At 34.7% G+C, this 19,193-nt stretch overlaps 2 protein-coding genes across 2 annotated transcripts in view; one reads left to right on the top strand and one right to left on the bottom strand.

Annotated features, from left to right (window-relative positions):
* CCDC39 (coiled-coil domain containing 39) overlaps nucleotides 1–5,796 on the top strand; it is a 45,923-nt gene extending 40,127 nt beyond the window's left edge. Inside the window, exons 15-20 of the mRNA XM_060099180.1 lie at nucleotides 2,395–2,554; nucleotides 2,978–3,084; nucleotides 3,767–3,907; nucleotides 4,054–4,233; nucleotides 4,376–4,458; nucleotides 5,614–5,796. Coding sequence (XP_059955163.1) covers nucleotides 2,395–2,554; nucleotides 2,978–3,084; nucleotides 3,767–3,907; nucleotides 4,054–4,233; nucleotides 4,376–4,458; nucleotides 5,614–5,767 — 825 coding nt within the window. The 3' untranslated portion in view covers nucleotides 5,768–5,796. The remainder of the gene's footprint in view (nucleotides 1–2,394; nucleotides 2,555–2,977; nucleotides 3,085–3,766; nucleotides 3,908–4,053; nucleotides 4,234–4,375; nucleotides 4,459–5,613) is intronic.
* A 1,965-nt stretch (nucleotides 5,797–7,761) lies between these two features.
* Nucleotides 7,762–19,192, bottom strand: TTC14 (tetratricopeptide repeat domain 14). Its single transcript, XM_060099179.1, has 12 exons — nucleotides 18,870–19,192; nucleotides 18,270–18,394; nucleotides 17,971–18,170; nucleotides 16,707–16,791; nucleotides 16,479–16,608; nucleotides 15,999–16,154; nucleotides 15,538–15,609; nucleotides 15,015–15,134; nucleotides 14,788–14,910; nucleotides 12,133–12,250; nucleotides 11,097–11,206; nucleotides 7,762–10,283 (listed from the first exon to the last, which is right to left on the bottom strand). Exons 1-12 carry the CDS (start codon nucleotides 19,028–19,030, stop codon nucleotides 9,368–9,370), a joined length of 2,316 nt encoding a protein of 771 aa, XP_059955162.1. The 5' UTR covers nucleotides 19,031–19,192; the 3' UTR covers nucleotides 7,762–9,367.
* Between the last annotated feature and the right edge of the window lies 1 nt (nucleotide 19,193).

Genomic DNA, 19,193 nt, shown 5'->3' with positions numbered 1-19,193 from the left:
AGTAGGGAAGTAAATGACTTAATGTTACTCAGCTTACTAGTAGGAAATCCACAACTAAAATCTAGCTGTTTTGATTCATTCTAGCTCTTTCTCCCACTACATTTTGAATGAAATGTTTGCTAATTCTAGACTCAACTCGAAAGAATTAGATGTAATTTACCTAAGAACGTTATTTTCTTTGGTAAGCTTAATTTTTTATTATGTATTATTTGCTATAAAAATGTGTAACATATCTTGAAGCATAATAAAACAAATAACTGAAAATGTTAAGAACTGAAACATTACCAAAAAAAAATTCCAGTGACCACATTCTGGTTTAAATACAGATACTTGGGATTAAATAAATTTACCAATGAAATTATTAGTTGATTTTGACTAAAAATGGGTTTTGGCACTTCCATTATTTTTTAAAATTTTATTGAAGTATAGTTGATTTACAATGTTAATTTCTTCTGTATAGCAAAGTGATTCAGCTATACATATTCTTTTTCTAATATTCTTTCTCATTATGGTTTATCACAGGATATTGAATATAGTTCCCTGTGTTATACAGGACTTTGTTTATCCATCCTATATGTAATAGTTTGCATCTGCTAATCCCAAACTCCCACTCCTTCCATCCCCCACCCCCCTCCCCCTTGGCAACCACAAGTTTGTTCTCTATATCTGTGGGTCTGTTTCATAGATATGTGTCATACTTTAGATTCCACATATATGTGATATATGATATTTAGCTTTCTCTTTCTTACTTCACTTAGTATGATAATCTCTAGGTCCATCCATGTTGTTGCAAATTGCATTATTTCATTCTCTTTTATGGCTGAGTAATATTCCATTGTATACATGTACCACATCTTCTTTATCCTTTCATCTGTTGCTGGACACTTAGGTTGTTTCCATGTCTTGGCTATTGTGAATACTGCTGCTATGAACATAGGGGTGCATGTATCTTTTTGAATTATAGTTTTGTCTGGATATATGCCCAGGAGTGGGATTGCTGGATCATATGGTAGCTCTATTTTTCTTTTTTTTCTTTTTTTTGCGGTACGCAGGCCTCTCACTGTTGTGGCCTCTCCCGTTGCGGAGCACAGGCTCCGGACGCGCAGGCTCAGCGGCCATGGCTCACAGGCCCAGCCGCTCCGCGGCATGTGGGATCTGCCCGGACCGGGGCACGAACCCGTGTCCCCTGCATCGGCAGGCGGACTCTCAACCACTGCGCCACCAGGGAAGCCCTGGTAGCTCTATTTTTAGTTTTTTGAGGAACCTCCATACTGTTCTCCATAGTGGCTGCACGAATTTACATTACCAGCAACAGTGTAGGAGGGTTCCCTTTTCTTCAAACCCCCTCCAGCATTTGTTATTTTTAGACTTTGATGATGGCCATTCTGACTGGTGTGAGGTGGTACCTCACTGCAGTTCTGATTTGCATTTCTCTAATGATTAGCGATGCTGAGCATCTTTTCTTGGGAGCGCTTTTAAATATATATGCATGCTATCCCTCTCAACCCTTAACTGGAGTTCTTTGGAACTGTTTGGGTACAATTCTAGAAGGCCTAGCCCAGTGACACAGTTAAGCTGGAAAAAGTCACTGAGTATGTTCACTCACTGAGGAATTTTTGGTTTTCAGCAATTTACAGACTTCACTTTTTCTAGCCATATTTATCACAATTATCTAATTAAAACTTTAAAAATGTGATTATACATAAAATTTGCTGTTTTAATAATTTTTAAGTGTACAGTTCAGTGGTATTAAGTATATTCATATTGTTGTACAGTCAACACAAGAGCCATTCCCAGAACTTTTTTTTATCTTTCAAAACTGAAACTGTACCCATTGAACAATAACTCCCCATTTCTCCCTCTCCAAAACTCCTGGTAACCACCAATCTACTTTGTTTTTGTGAATCTGACTACTCTAGGTACCTCATGTAAGTAGGATCATGCAGTATTTTCCTTTTAAAAAATATGCAACACTTTATGGGTATACTTTTTTCACCTCTTTTACCACTAAGACTTAAAATGAGAGCGTGCCAAGCCACTTTCAGGTGAGAAACATACATTCTATTTAATATCTAGTTTGAAACCTCTTCTAGCTAACCTTCTCTTCTCAGTAAAGTTTATACCTGCTTAGCTTTTCGTTCATTTTTGTTGGAGAGTTTTCATGTAAGCTTTGGTTGGTTACTACATTGTCATCATGCTTTTGTATCCTATGTGCTATATTTGGAAGGCCTTGAGGATTTGGTCTTTTACTTTAAATCAGGTGCAAGAAATAAATGCTTGGTGCTGAATGTAGGCCCCATGGCAAATTGGCATTGTTGTGTTAACTATTTCCTGCCCTGAAAACAGACATTCTCCCCCATGATACTTTTAACCAATCTATTCCATTTTTCATAGGCTGCTCAAGAAAAAGAAGAACTTCAAAGGGAAGGTGACAGTTTGGATGCTAAGATCAACAAAGCTGAAAAAGAAATCTATGCTCTAGGAAACACCTTGCAAGTGCTGAACAGCTGCAACAACAATTACAAACAATCTTTTAAGAAAGTGACTCCATCTAGTATGTAGGAATTATTAAAACTTTTAAAATATACATGCAATGAAAGCTGTACAATTATTTATCTTAAAAAGGAACACTATGAGACAAGGAAAAGAGAAGTGTATTATGTTTGATTCAGTTGGAAAAACTAATCATCCCCCTCGTTTAAAATAAGTGCTAAGGTGTTATTTCCATTATTACTGCTAGTGATATCGCATATCACTTCTCTAGGGAATTAATTTCAAATCTGAAGAGAACAGCATATTGGCTGCTCTATGTTGAAAAAATAAAAATAGTTATTTCATGCCCTGTTTTTCAACAACTAGACATAAGGAATTTAACCTTTCATTAAAAAAATGTTAAAAGTTTAACTTATGTAAGACTTTAAGCTTGCTTTCTACACAGCATGTTAAAAATTTAAAGCAAAAATTCTTTAAATTCTAGGTGCTGAGTATGAGGTAAAAATTCAACTAGAAGAACAAAAGAGAGCTGTTGATGAAAAACACAGATACAAACAAAGACAAATCAGAGAACTACAGGAAGATATCCAGGTAAATTCTACAGGCTTTAGTAACAAGACCTTAGTAAAAGTTAACTATCATTATTCTTTCTTGTTATCTTGTACAAAGACAATTTTTTAGAGAATTAGATAGTGAGAGATGTCTCATTTAAATGAGAAAAAAATAAGTGATCAAAGTATTAACTAAATTAGTTAAAATCCCAGTGCTAAAGTGTAGGTTAGACTCCTGATAATTACTTGTAGATTAGCTGATGAATCATAGCTAGCTAATTATGATCTATCCACTAACCTTTTATTTAATGAACTTTATTTCACTTAAATCCTTTAAGATCACCTTAAAGATTGTTCCTTAGAAGTCTGAAAGATAAGAAAACAACGTGCTTGGTAATAAGCAGGCTCTATAAACATTTAGTTTTTTTTTTTTGACTAATAAAGTTGAAGGAACAGGTGATATGAATTAGGAATCTTTGAAAATTGTATGCTTTCAACAGTCACTGTTTGAATTGTTTATTTTTCTCCCAAATACCATAAAAATACTTTCCAGTGGAATTATATATAAAACTTAATCCATAAAGCCATTATACTTATTATCTACCAACAGAATGTACATTGCATACAAAAATAAATGAATCGAAATTAAATGCATACTTGGAAGTTATAAAAGTTATTTCTGATCCTAACCAATAAGTATGTTAATACTTTATTTTCTTCAGAGCATGGAAAATACTTTAAAAGTTATAGAACATTTAACAAATAATGTCAAAGAAAAAATATCAGAGAAGCAAGCTTACACACTTCAACTAAGGAGAGCAACTGAGGAGCAGAAGCCAAAATTAGAGAGAGTAACTAAACAGGTATTGATAACTTTTAAAAACTGACCTGTCATATTTATATTTTTTTGGAGTTTCAAATGGTAACCCCAAACCCTCCTTCACCCATTAAAAAATATTAAGTTCTAGAAAACAGGTTTAAATAATAACTGACTACTGTTGACCAACAGTGTGCAAAACTCATCAAGGAAATCCGTCTTTTGAAAGACACAAAAGATGAAACACTAGAAGAACAAGACATCAAACTTCGTGAAGCGAAACAGTTTCACAAGATCATTGATGAAATGTTAGTTGATATCACAGAAGAAAATGCTGAGATTGGTATTATCCTTCAAACATACTTTCAACAGGTAATAAGAGTATCTTCTAGTTAAATATAAATATTTCTTTAACATTTCACAAAAAAAATTTATGGTATTCATCATAAAGTGAAGTTTAATGAAAAATATTCTAAAATGCAGTGGTACTGATTGCTATTGACTATCCTTCCAGAGTGGTTTAGCACTACCTACAGCTAGTACTAAAGGGAGTCGTCACAGTTCTAGATCTTCCCAGACTTCACTGGTATCAGCAAGGTAAGTGGAAGGAGAAAACACCATCTCCTTACTTACCTACAACTCTCACAGCTTCCATCCTAAGTGAACTCAGCTACTTCCACATGCCACAGCTATGGCATATGTCAGTGTCACATACACAGAAAACAGCCAGCAGGGCAAGACTCTTTCCTTCTGACTTCTGTCTGGTGTTATTTTCATTTTGGCATAAGTGCTTTGTGACTAGCAGCTATCTCAGTAGGATAAAGCAGGGTGAGATTTTGGAGGGTACATTTAGCATGGTCATCCCTGAATATGGGGAGAATTTATTAAACCATAAAAGGGCAACTTGGTTGTACAGACTTATTATTAAAATCCACTGTAAAATCTACAGGAGTCAGAAATTTATGCTGCTTAATTTTGCTAAAAAGGAAATTATTCTTTACTTTTGCAGTTTAGTTTTATACAGAATTCTATCATCAAGTAGACATTTAGTCAACACTCTTGTGCTTTGCTGACAAAATAATAATTATTAATGATGATCCTAATTTTAAAATTTCCCATCTCCCACATTCAGCAGCCATATTACTTTTCATTACTCTGCGAAGAGATGTCACGAAAGGATTTCCTAAGATAGTGCTTAAGTAAAACAAAACAAAAACACTTTCTATGTAATCACGGTGAGCAGCCACTTGAACATCCCAGTACTTTCATAAAAAGATATATTTAAAAATCTTAGTATTTACAATTGTATGGATAGTTACCACCACTTTATCTTGTCAATAGGCCCTTCACTTTCTTCTTTTTGGTTTAAATTATATAACCTATCATTTTAATCACTCCTGCCAGCACCCAACTTCCCATGCCTGTTTTTGTTACCTTTTAATGATTTTTGCAAACCTTTAATACCTAATGATTTTATCTCTAAATTGGTTATAGTTGAAAACATTTTTCATATATCAATAGAAATATATTTGTCGAACTATTTTTCTACTGGTTTGAAACTTTATCAGCTTTTCCTTTTTAAATTTCTTGATATACTAATGGTGATGCTTTTAAAATTATTAGCACTATTAATAGTGTATCTTTTTTTGATCTCTTTAATTACTTGTGGGATTATGGCATCTTTTGTCATTAATGAGGGGGTCTCTACTAAAATAAAAATTTTGAATTACAGTAATTCTGGTTTTATTCTAGGTCACCTAAGAGTACAAGTACTTCTGCTTCTCAGACTTCAATTAAAGTATTAGAGCTGAACTTCCCAGCCTCTTCACTAACTGGCAGCACTTCTAGACCAACTAGTGCTAGCAGTGGCTCCAGTAATGGTAAAAGCAAAAAGAGCAGCAAATAAACATTTTAATCTCTCTTTTGAACAAGTTGTAAACACAAAACCAAAAATCTCATCATTTTAAAATAGTATATCCCACTCTATGCTTTTGGGTGCCTTATACTGATATACAGGCCTACTGAAATAGTGTTAGAAATACAATAGGACCAGACAAAAGTTTTATCCAGTGGAAAATATAAAAACTGTTAAAAAAAAAAAAGTCAAGCTATTTGGGTCCAAATAAGCCAAAGAAATGTTTAATTTTCTTAGCTCTTTTCCTACTATTTTTTTCACATAGAGGGAAAGCAGTAAGAACAGATTCTTAACAAGGATACGTGTTATATAAGCATAGGGTTATGATATTTCCCACTTTTGTTTGTTGTATCTCTTTTACCCTGGAAGATCCTGAAATTAGGTTTTATTAAAAGAAACATACTTCCCAGACTTTGGGGGAAGAAATCTGTTAGTTTCTTCCTTTAGTATAATTAAAAAATTTTTAGTCAAAAAATGGCATTACCTCTCCCCCTCCCCCCACCAAGAGAACAACTGATAGGAAAGAGAACCACTGTATCAATAAAAATGCAGCTTCAATTTCTAGGTAGTAGTCCATTCTGATCTTGAAGGAAGTCACACATTAAAGATTTTGCTCTCAAGATACAACCAAGAATGTGTTTTCAAGATTTCCTTGATTTAATAAACAATTTAAAGAAAGCTAAGCGTAATTAGATTTGCAATAGGAATTCCATAAATTTGCAGTGAAGGTAGACTACCAGATTAAGAATTAGTTATTTCAGTCAATACTCTATCATAACATGTGCCCAACAGTTTGAATTCCTGAAGTATGACTATGATGTTATAAAACTGGTTTTCAAATAAATTTATCAGGATCTATGTACCTAAATGAGTACTGTCTCCTTCAAACCTTGGAAAAAAATATTTGTTATGACAATTGTCATTGCTTAGAACTGTCACTTGCAATTCCTTCTGAAAGGCAGTAGTTTCTCCTGACCACTAGAGTATTTTATTATCATTTTTAGTAATAGCCAGCAAAAGGCATGGCCAAGTCCAATGAATAAGATGGGTAAAAAGCTGAATATTGTTTTGTAAAACACTGTTCTGGTAAGTGAGATTTATAAGATCTAAAAACTGATTAATCTTATGGTCACTTCAAATGTTCAGAGTTCTCATTCTCTGCCCGATTTTACTTTGTAAATTACTTGGAAGTTGAAATATTAAACACTGTATTCTATGAAAGCAGAAATTGTATCTTACTAGTTCTCTGACCTTGGGAAAGTTACTTTATGCTTTTTTCCTCATTTGTAATATAGAGACAGTAAGAGTTATCTATATCAAAAGTTTATTGAAATAATCAGATAATATATACAAAGTGCACAGGGCCTGATACATCGGAATTGCACAGTAACTTCTACCTATTATTGAGTCACCAACCAAAGCCTAGCACAGTATTTGTGGAATGGTTAGGTTCTCAAGTCAGCATGCAAGTCTACATTTAACTCTTAAATAAAGTAATAGTTCCAAGTTCAGTGTAATAATATTAAATGGTGAAACAAGGGATCAACCCTATTATCTCCAAATCTAGAGTTATCCTAACATTCACCTGCTGTGTTAGAAAGTCATCTAACTTATGCAAACCAAGATACTGCCTGGGTACGTACAAACTATAGACATAATGTTCAGGGAAAAAAAGTGCTGAAGATACCACTAGGGATTCTTCACAAGTAAGTCTCCAATAATATATTTTTTTTCTGTGATGGGCTTCCTGAATATATCCCTATAAATTGTCTTATATAATCTGCTTAATATATCCCAGGAAAGAAGCTTTGGGGAAGATGGAATTTCTAAATTCAGGCAGGCTGTTGTATAAGATACTATCCTAATTTTTTGTAACTGAATGTAACATTAAGCCACAAAAACGCTTTGGAAAATGACAATGCTGGTTGATAGTGATGCTCAAAGAGATTTTATTAAAAAAGTGTCTGTAAAATCCTGAAGCTGTGCTAGCAATTCCTAAAGGTCAAGGTGTAGTATGTCAAAAGAGTTTCCACTCTAAAAACACCACTATGTAGGACTACATAGGGATGATACCAGAACTATTAATACACAGAAAGAACTAGGGACTCTTTTCAGATAAATTTCTTGGTGCAAAGACTAATGCCCAAGTGACTGACTGATTTCTACTGCCATTACCTATTGTTTTTGACCAGTTTCTTTTTCTGTTCCATTGTAAAACAAATTTGAGCTTTTTCATTAGGCTCCCATCACTGAAGTCTGAAGGTCACAAATAGTCCACATCCAGTTATACTAACTTTTGGTATTTTACTGTTGGCAGAAACTCCAAGACAGAACAAGGACTGTCTTCTTCCTCTATCATTCTCTGTCACTTAGACCTTTGTAGATGGATACTCACTACCCTCCAACCCACCCATCCAGTGTCATCATGAGTTGGAAAGATTCTAAAGCCCATTATAAACACCTATGACTTCTATTTATATCTATCTCTATCCCTATCTATACTGTTTTCAATAATTTGGGGAGGATCCTTATGATCCAAGTCCATTCCTTCTTCAGCTCTAGTTGCTGAAATTTATTCTAAGCCCAGGCTCTGTCAGCCTGGTCATTTATTCAGACTCTAAGAAAGGAGGTATCAGAGGAGAGGTGTTAAGGAAGAAAAGCAGAAATGCAGGCCAGCTCTAGGCTATTTAGAAACAGGCCCAGTGCCTTCCCAACTGGACATTTGCAATACTAGGACAGTTTCCTAACTTCCTTTCCCATAGTGGAAGACCAGATTTATAGTGTGTTTCACTTGCCGCTGCTGTTTTGCTAAAAGAACTCTTTCCTACTCTGATCTATTTTTGCCTGGAATGTAGTCTCTTAGGGTCCTGCCAATATTTAAAGAAATTTCTTAGTGCTATATTGCTAGCAAGAAGGGGGGAGAAAGAGAAATAAGTAAAATGGGCCCCTAGTCAACTTTCATGGCTTTATTCTAAGGTACCTGTTAAACAGCTGATACATAAACCATTTTAATTAAATCAGGGTTTAGAGGTCAATTAGACAAGACAGATAATCTACCATTTTAAGATAAAAGTTATGCAAAAAACTTAATATTTAACAATGAATATAAAATGGTACTTATGAAACATTCAAATATATTTGTTTCAAAAGTCAAGAGCTTTTAATTTAACAGAGGAGAGAATGAAATAATTTTTGATAAAAACGATCCAAGTGTTCACTGCACAAATTTAATATTCTCTCAAACAGCAGGATAAGGTGGACCCAAGAAATTCTCACACACCATAATACAATGAAGAAACAATACTTTGAGAGTGTTATCTTCAGGTGAAGAAGTTTAAATCATCAGAGTAAGAAATAACTGTACATAAACATACACAAGAAAAGCCTGAAAAAAATCAAGCTATGAAAAGGGGACCTACAACTGAAACAAATATACTTTGAGGATTGCTATAAAAAGCACTTGATTTCTGTAGTCTCTACAAATAAAATAACTGCAGGAGCAGATATTTCTGCACTGGACTGTTATTACTAAAAGACCAAAACCTTTTATTAAAAGCCTTTAGTGTTAATGGTGCTGATCACCTTGGCATATTAATTTTTTGGCTTATTTCCTTTTTCTTTCTCAAATGCAGCTATCTGATTAAATATATTGAGTAAATTTTGAGGTAAATTTTTTTTAACTCCACTTTCTGAATGCTCTTTGCTACTTAGTCCCTCTTCTGGAACCTCTGTTTTAATATCCTCCTCATAATTACCCTCTCTTTCATATTCTCCTTGATTTTTATTTAATTGATATCTTTGCTCATGTCTACTGAAATCACGTGATCCAGAATAAGTGTATTTTTTATATTTTTCAACTGACTTCCAAGAGTTGTCTGAGCTTGCTGGTGAAGTGGAATATCTCATGGAACCTGGCTCCCACCTTCTATAGTGTTCTTTTCTTCCTTCTGTATCTTTCTCTCTTCTATAACCATAAATTTTTATCTTGTCCTCTGAATTCCTATAGAAGGAATCTGAGGAATCCCTTCTACTGGAAAAATGTCTTTCTGATTTATGTGGCTTTTCTGTTTTGCTACTACCTGTCTGAGTTTTATAGCTATTATAAAAATCTCTTGGATCTTCAGACCTACCTCCAAAATCATCCGGAATTTCAACTGAAGATGAAGAAAGAGGGCATCTATCTTTTTCTTTTACCTGTTTCTTTTGATATGGTAACCTATCCTGCTTTTCCAGTAGTTTTTCCACTTCTTGTTTTTGGTTAAGAAAAGATGCTGAAGTATTGGCTGGAACTGGGAAGCACTCATCTTTCTTATTCTGATCTACCTGATTTGAGGATGCCTTAGCTGAATGCCTTTTGGAACTTCGAGAAGACTCTGAGCGATTCCTCTTATGTTTCTTATGCCTTTTGTGACCAGAAGAGGAAGAGGATGAAGAAGAAGAAACTGATTCATCAGCAGAAGAAACACTTGAAGAGGAAGAAGTTGATTTTCTTCTTTTTTTCTTTAGCCTAAAAAAATGTAGTTAACTCATCAGATATGTTGAGTATAAAAATGTTTAATTATCCATAAAGATTTTAGTTCTATTTTATTCTAAATATTTTCATAAAAGTTGTGGCTTAGATAAGGAATTATAATAATAATCCTAGTTACTACAAGATCCAATTTTACCATGTCATGACTTTTGGAAAAAAATACTTGTGTAGACAGTTGTCACTGTAAGCAAATCCATCATTTCTGAAAGACACAGTGACATTTCCCATATTACCTTAAAAATTTAAGACCATATGAATACATAAAGGAGAGAATTGAGGTTTTATATTTGGCTACCTCTAGTTCTTAGTTTTTCCACCTCAGTACTATTAACATTTTTGGCCCAATAATTCTTTGCTGGGAGGGTAGGGTGGTGGTGGGGGAATCCTACATCATTGTAGAAAGTTTAGCAGCATCTCTGACCTCTACCCTCTAGATGCCAATAGCACTCTACCAGTTATGACAACCAAAAATGTCCTCTGGGGGACAAAACCGCTCCCAGTTGAAGATTACTGCTCTAGTTCTAAACCATTTCTCCCTAAAATACAGATAATTAAAATGACTTACATATTTTAATTCTAAGATTAATTTTTTTTTTGCAGAATTCTAGCCTTCCATTCTACTTTGCTTTATCTCTTTTATAGAAAAAGTTATGGTATACATACTTGCTAAGAATCATTGATTATGACTTGAAACACTTTTATGTTTTACTTACTTTACCTCCCATATGGCACTTTGGTTCAACTCAGTACTTGCTTTTAAGTTTAAGAATACTGAATATCATAGTTTACCTTTTCTCCTCTTTTAAAAGCTTACGTAACTTTTCTGCACTTGTTTCTATTTTCCTTGTTTTCTGCTTTTCTTCCTTTTCAGCTTGTTTTTCTCTTAATTCCAAAGATTTCTTTTAGAACCCAGATATCGGAAAAAACCACACGTTAAAAATAGCAGAACATATAAAACCCAGTTTTCAAAAGACCAACCCCCCAACCAGAAACCAAATGTGGTATACCCAAATCACCAAATATCCAGCATTAAACAAATATTTTTAACATATAAAAATTAATCACACAGGTGTTTGGCATTAATCATTGGAACAGCCAGAACAGTATTGAGGACCAATTGCAGTTGGTATTCCATGAAAAAAGGGGAAGCCATTGCATTGAAACCCATGACCCAGAGTGCAAGAAAGGGAAAAAATAAAATACATGAAAAATTATTAAAAACCATTAAAAATTTAAACAGGACACAAATTTTATAAATAAAATTCAAATAAAGAAATTCCATTAAGGTGAATTGAGGGGGAAATCACCATGTTCAAATACAAACCATTTAAAAAATAGCACAGCCCAGTTGGATGCATGATTATATAAGAAATCATTTTCCAGTTTGAGGATGGGGATGAGCAGCACCAGATGTCACAGACACAGCAGCAATGGTCCAATTCAGAAGAAAATGCATGAGAAAACATCATCATCAGTATTACAGGAAAAGACAGTTTAAAATATTTCTCAAAAAGGTTTTTTAAAATTAGCTCAATTACAGTAACAATACTGAATTCTGTAACCACCAGGAAAGCTCACTACAAGGACAGTTCTCAAATCCACATACCAAATTTAGGCAATGGGAATTTTTTCACAGGGCTATTTTTACTTTTGAGTATTAACAAAACTATGAAGCAATGTCAAACCCAATTAAGAAAAGCTCTATCTAAAAAACTTTTCATAATGCCTTAATTAAATGATCTAGAATAGTTTTCCCTAGAAGAAAGTTAAGTTTTGGCATTAATTTCAAATCTCATTAAATTTCTAAGAGGAAATAAAGAATCACCTGCATATATTTATGAAGCTTCTGCAAAGCATCCTCTGCATCTTTAAAAGTTTCATCCAAAGCCAAAGCTTTCTTATAGTAACTTTCAGCATTTAAAAACTTTTCTTCTTCTTCTAACCTAAATTAGAAAGGAAAATTTAGCTTTTTTTTGGGTAAAAATTAGAAGTCCTCAAATATGCATATACAGCAGAGGTGTATATGAGAGAATTTATTAGGGGAAAAACCATGTTCAGCAAATTACTTTTTTTTAAAAATAAATTAATTTATTTATTTTACTTTTGACTGTGTTGGGTCTTCATTGCTGTGTCGGGCTTTCTCTAGTTGCGGTGAGCAGGGGCTACTCTTTGTTGCGGTGTGTGGCTTCTCATCGCGGTGGCTTCTGTTGTTGCAGAGCACGGACTCTAGGCTCGCAGGCTCTAGAGTGCAGGCTCAGTGTTGTGGCACACGGGCTTAGTTGCTCCGCGGCATGTGGGATCTTCCTGGACCAGGGCTTGAACCCATGTCCCCTGCATTGGCAGGCAGATTCTTAACCACTGAGCCACCAGGGAAGCCCAGGAAATTATTTTCAAATTGAACAATACTTAAATATTGTACTTTTACAGCTATTTTTTTTTTTTTTGGTAAAAAGACAATATAAAACCACATAAAACAAATCAGAAAAACTGAACTCAAAGATATAGAGAACAGACTGGTGGTTGCCAGACGTCGGGGTGTGGGCAAAGTAGATGAAAGTGGTTTATCTTATAAACTTCCAGTTATAAGATAAAGTCCTGGGGATGTAATGTACATCATGGTGATTATAGTTAATACTATATTGTATATCTGAAAGTTTCAAAGAGAGTACATCTTAAAGTTCTCATCACAAGAAAAAAAAATTTAACTATGTATGATGATGGAAGTTAACCAGACTTACTGTGGTCAATACTTCATGATATTTACATATATCTAATCACATACTGCACATAACCTGAAACTAATATAAAGTTATTCATTAATTATATCTTAAACAAACAAACAAAAAGAATAGGAATCTATTACTGATAACTAAAGCCATATTGTAGGTCAAGCATTGGCATTTTAGTACAATACGTGAAAACACATGATCAACTGATATCCTCTGTAAATTTACTATGATCTTGAGCTTTAGTACAGAATTATATAGGCTGGCTTTTCCTAGTAATTTATGAAGAATTTTCCTTTCTACAGAAAAATTTTCCCAGAAAATTCACTGCTAAAGTTGGAAATACCAAGGCACATGTGTATATCACAACCAGCCTGTAGATAGGATAATTATTAGATGGATGTTCACAAGTCTATGTTGTGAAAAATGAGAATTAGAAAGTTTAGATACACAACAGTGAAAGGATTTTGCAAAATATTTTCAGGTTTTAGAAAGTACGAAAAATTACTATAAAACAAACTTAAAAACCAGTGGGTTCAATGGAATCACTTGTGTCAGACTGGATGAGGGGAGTAAGGGACCAAAGACGATCAACATTTTCAGCTTGGATGATGGAATAGATGGTGTTGTCATTCACTGAGCTAAAAATCACCAATATGTGAATAATAAGACAACCACATTTAAGTAGGTACTAGCTTATGTACCTAGTGAGAAAGTAAAAAGCTGCTCCAAACACTTGGGTCCAACTAGAAGTTCGTATCAGCTAAAAACAAATATTACAAAATTTTATTTATATGGAGTTCTGGAATGATCATACAAACTGGAATGATCAGGCAAATTCATGAAACAGAAAAGAGATGATTCTATTTAAAAAATTAACAGCAAAAAGATGCTATTAATCATAAACTGGTCTTTAATTATTAAAGCAGACTGTTAGCAAATTATTTAAAGTATTATGTTTCTTCAAAATATTTTATAAATTAGACTAGTCTATTAGTCATTAAATATTTATGATAAAACTACTATGCCAAGTATTATGCCAGTATCTCAGGACAGTAAGATAGGTTATAGGGTTTGTTCTTAATGTTTTGCTCTTCGTTTAATCTAAGTTTTGTGGATTTCACTGGACAAAGTAGAGCAATAAGCTGAATACAACAGTGAAATCTTATTCACAATTAACTATAGAGTTCTCAACTTACACTTCTGGCATTATAATTACTAAAATGATGAAATGAATTAGAAATTTCTGTCTATTAAACAAAAACTTCTAGTGTATGTCCAGGAAAAGAATATTTACCTAATTTCTTTTTTTATTTTATTTTATTTTACTAGTTTCTGCTTTATAACAAGTTGAATCAGTTATACATATACATCTGTTCCCATATCCCTTCCCTCTTGCATCTCCCTCCCTCCCACCCTCCCTATCCCACCCCTCCAGTCGGTCACAAAGCACCGATCTGATCTACCTAATTTCTTGTATCTTTACATTTATATTTCTGTGTAATGAAAATATTCAGAACAGTGAAGTCAAGACACTAAAACATCTCCAATCTTAAAGAACCTAAGTAATAAAGAAGGAAAAAAAGAACTAGAAAATGTATAGAGGACTATATTTAAAAAACATTTTCAACCAAAATTGAAACTAAGAGTGTCTGAACTGAGTTACAGATGCTATTTCCTTATGTTAAGTCCAAGATTTTATAGTAGCTGGTTGAATATTAGATCTCTGCTGTTAAACAAAATCTGACACTTACTGCCCTCCTCTTTCTACAAGGGTCTGGCAGAGATATTTTCTTGCATTCCTGTGAGTTGGACAGTTTTCCAATGCAAGCTCAAAATCTTCTATTGCTTTGTTCAGACTTCCTTTTGTTGCATATCTATAGATATGAGACAAAATTAGAGGAATTAATCTTGTGAGCTATTCATAAATCTTATACACATTTACCTTGTAAATATTCCTTAAAACCCATTATCCACTTACAATGCTCCACGAGCTACCAAAGCTTCCACATTTTGTTTATCTATTTCCAGAGCCTTATTGTATTCATTCATAGCATCCACATGGCGTCCAACCTTAAAATAATCAACTCCAATCTTCACACTAAAAAGGTGTTTGTAAAGCATACATAATAAATATTTCACAGAATATCCAAACAAAATGCCAGCACGAATAAAATTTTAAAACAAATCAAATTTGTTTAATATGTAGTCTTTGATATTCCCAACATAACTAAGAAGTATTCTGTCTTTGGATAATTTCATAACAAATACTTATGAAATCCAGATATCGATATACTAATTCCTTTTTTAAAAAATTAAAAATATTGACTAAAATTTAAATCTTTAAAGTTTACAACATAACACCATTTACACCTTTAAAAAAGCTAATGTCAAAAAGGTATCATTTAAATTCATTTATAAACAAATTTGGTCTTAAAGATGACATAAGCATGCTTGCCTTAACCTTTTAGACTAATGCAAGTGTTGAAAGACAGTCTTCATACCATTTTAAAGCCCAAGATGCAGACTGCTTCTTTCTTAATGCAGAAGCAAAATCGTCTTCAGAGAAATTTTTGCTATTAAAGAAAATAAAAGTCAAACTGTAAATACTTTTTAGGGTAACTATATCTCTCCACCTGACAGATAAAAACTGAATCCCAAGCAAGAAATTTGTATTCTATTTACAAAGCAAAATTCTTGAACTCTCAGGAATGACTATTATTGTTAAATATTATTTTTTTCTGCATCTTTTTCTGCACCTTATAAATTTTTTCTGCATCTACCTGGTCAAATGGCACACATCAATCACTGACAAAAGACTCCATTCCAGAAAGAGGGGATCACCTAGTTCATTCAAACTTTGGCAGCAAGCTTAGGATAATCGAGTATTTTCTTCAGTTATGCAGCTTTTGACTTCAGCACCACTGACCTCACCACTTAATAGAATAATACTGATTTACTATACCTTTGCAGGCCTCGCATTAAAGATGGTGGATTAGATTCATCTATTCCCAGTTTTCCTAAAAGGAATTCAACTACTCCTGGATTAACAAATCCCAAAGAACTCTGCATGATATTCTCATAGGATTCTGAAGAATTGCTATTTAGTTCAACGCTTCTCCTTAAAAAAAAAAAAAAAAAAAAAGTCACAACAAAAATATAAAAATGATTAACACGATTAGCATGTCCCATTTTCATTAAGGAAATAACATTATCACATGGGATTTAAATACTCAGACCATTTTTGTACATGAAGGTGTGGCAATAATGACTTGGTTCCTTTTGCCAAGTTTGAAGAAATTTAAGGGTTATAAAAATAAAACTGGCATATTTGGAAATAAGAGAAACTAGAATTCTACTTTGTTAGAAGTTGGGCAAAATTTGCTATTTTTTAGCAAAGAAATTGTTTTCCAATTAACTCGTTGAGACAACGTGGATAAATTACCTGTAGTACAAAGGAAGTTCTTCGGAACTAATTACACCTAATTTAATACCAGATAGGTGTGGTGGAAGAGATGAGCTATATAGAGATACAGCAAGCTTTTCATGATATCTGTCAATATCCTTGATTCCAGCTTAAAAAATAAGAAAATTGAGTTTATTAACAAGGCAATGCAAACTAACATAAATATGACAACTGTTACTTTTTTATTAATATGATGAAACTGATTACCTCGAATGATGTCACCAGTTTGGTAATATGATAAAGGATCCCCGTGGTTACTGAGAGAAGGCACGTCTCTTAGTGGACATAGAGCCTGCAATGAGAAGTATTGTAAAACACCAGACATTCTATTCTTTGGTGAGAAGTATCTTCTTTTATTCTAGCTGTTCAGTATAAACAGCTAATAGTTGACAGGAGCATTAAGAAAACAACTAGCACCCAAGAGTCTAAATTTAAATAAGGATTTTCATAATTTCTATGCCTAAACATAATAAAACAAGTTTTCTGATTCAGGTCAAAAACTAAAATCTCATGAAATTTGCAATTAGTTTTAGGAACCACATATAAGTATGGATGATGAAACAAAAAGTTATTTTGTGCTTGTTAAATATAAAACTAAAAGCTTGTAGACCGGCTTTCATCGCCCAATCGGGTCCGTCCTAAGCTCGTGGCCGTACATCCTCCGAAAAAAAAACCAAGGATTCCCTCACTCGCCGGTCTGTAGGTGGAGGGCGAGGAAACTTAAAAAGGGACAGCCGCGGCAGATACACAAGCCCAAGGGATTTTAGCTAAAGAATCCGCGCCTCTGAGTTCCAAAGAAAATGAAATGTGAATTCTTCAAAGTTTAGGTCTGTTATCCAGTTTGTGATACCTTCTGCTTTTCTTCCCTTTCTATCTGCCTTAACACACAGTAAATATCTAACCTTTTAAATTAAAGTGACATACTATTTCAAATTTAGGTCTATTCACCTTGGGCAAAGCATCTTATTATAATGTACAAACCACTTAATTTAATTATTGTAAACACATATTGACTAAATAAGACAAGAATTTGTTTCTAAATTATCCACATACAAGTATCTAATGCTAAATACTAAATAATTAAAGACACGTTCAACTAGAAGACATAACCCCAGGCTACTAATCAATCTCACCATCTCCACTGATATCTCTTTGAGTGTTTAAAAAAGGACCCCACCCCTGCCACCCAAAGGGAGCAAAACCCCCCAAAACTAGAAATGGTGCCGGAAACTGTAAGTAACTCTATTACTGCTGATTATTTTTTAAAAAGAAAAGGTGCTTTATATTTATATTTTTTACTTAATACTTATTTAATTAATTAATAGTTATAAATTAATACTTTTTTAATTCTCAAAACTATGTCTGTAGGGTACACTTGATTACAACTGGATGCAAAGACGTAAGTTTTGCATTGAGATGACATTTTATCCAAAACAGAAACAATCAAATAACTGAAAAGTGAATAACTTACTGTGATTTCTAAGTGGGATATATCTCTCATAATGCCACTGCCTAAACAAATCAACACCATGAAAAACCCAAATTCCCGAATGGAACTAATTCTTCCAATCACTATATCACCACGCTCAATATCTCGAAAAAAGAGCTCTCTCCGGTCCATACTAGGTATCTCCATGAATTGCTCTAAAGGTGGCATGACTGCATAATGCTCTGAAAAAATAATTAACAAAATTACTAACAATAGTTTTGTGTTCATCTGAAGTGCTGTTAAACCAAACCGCAATCAAACGATTTTAAGATTAAACTCACCTTCATCGTCTTCATTAACTTCAGAAGTTGTAGGTGCATCTGATTTCCAGGAAAGTGCAAAAAGCAGATCCGCTTTTTTGGAAATGAATTTTTGTATTTCAACGTTTTCAACTCTCTTCTCTTTTCTTAAAAAGAAACAAAATTTGTGAAAACTGGTTTACCTGCAAAACCTTTTAGTAAGTCCAAGCTTCTGCTCACGGCTTTCATCGCCCAGTCGGGTCCGTCCTAAACTCTTGGCCGTACATCCTCCGAAAAAAAGTTTTAACCAAGGATTCCCTCATTCGCCGGTCTGTAGGTGGAGGGCGCGGAAACTTAAAAAGGGACAGCCGCGGCAGATACACAAGCCCATGGGATTTTAGCTAAAGAATCCGCGCCCCTGGTAGTGCAGTACCAGATTTAAAAAGTTCAGCCCGCATCCTGCATTGCCCTCACACCAGGAGTGGGCACCCTCCTCCATCCTGCCCTCGGAACTAGCGCCGCAGTTCTCACGGGCTCACGGCCTCGGCTCTGCTCCTTCAGGACTCAGCCGCCCGACTGCGGTAGTGGAGCCCGGAGCTGCCTCCCCTCCCCCGTCTCGCAGCGGCGCCGCCGTCCCATTACCTGCCCTGTAACTGCTGCTGGGGCGGCGGGCCCCGGGCAGGCTCGACCACCGACCCCAGGAGGCTCCGGAAGTGCGGATTGTCCTGCTGTTCGCTCCTGAGCAGGGAGAGCAATGACGGCCCGTGGAAATTCAGTGACTGCCGCATAAGGTCCCGGTCCATGGCTAGAGACTGACGGGCCCAACGACCGGGGGCTGCCAGACCCCGTTCCGTGCCCACTACTTCAGCCCGAAGGTCCGGGAGGCTGAGGAAGCTGCCAGGAAGCCGCCGGACGCAGACACCCAGACACTTCCCCACAGGAGCCTCCCGGAAGTGTTTTGGAGCC

The sequence above is a fragment of the Mesoplodon densirostris genome, chromosome 5, assembly GCF_025265405.1.
Source record: "Mesoplodon densirostris isolate mMesDen1 chromosome 5, mMesDen1 primary haplotype, whole genome shotgun sequence".
In the NCBI taxonomy this organism is placed as follows: Eukaryota; Metazoa; Chordata; class Mammalia; order Artiodactyla; family Ziphiidae; genus Mesoplodon; species Mesoplodon densirostris.
The sequence above is the reverse complement of the archived record's forward strand: the minus strand, read 5'-3'. Positions and strand labels throughout refer to the sequence as shown.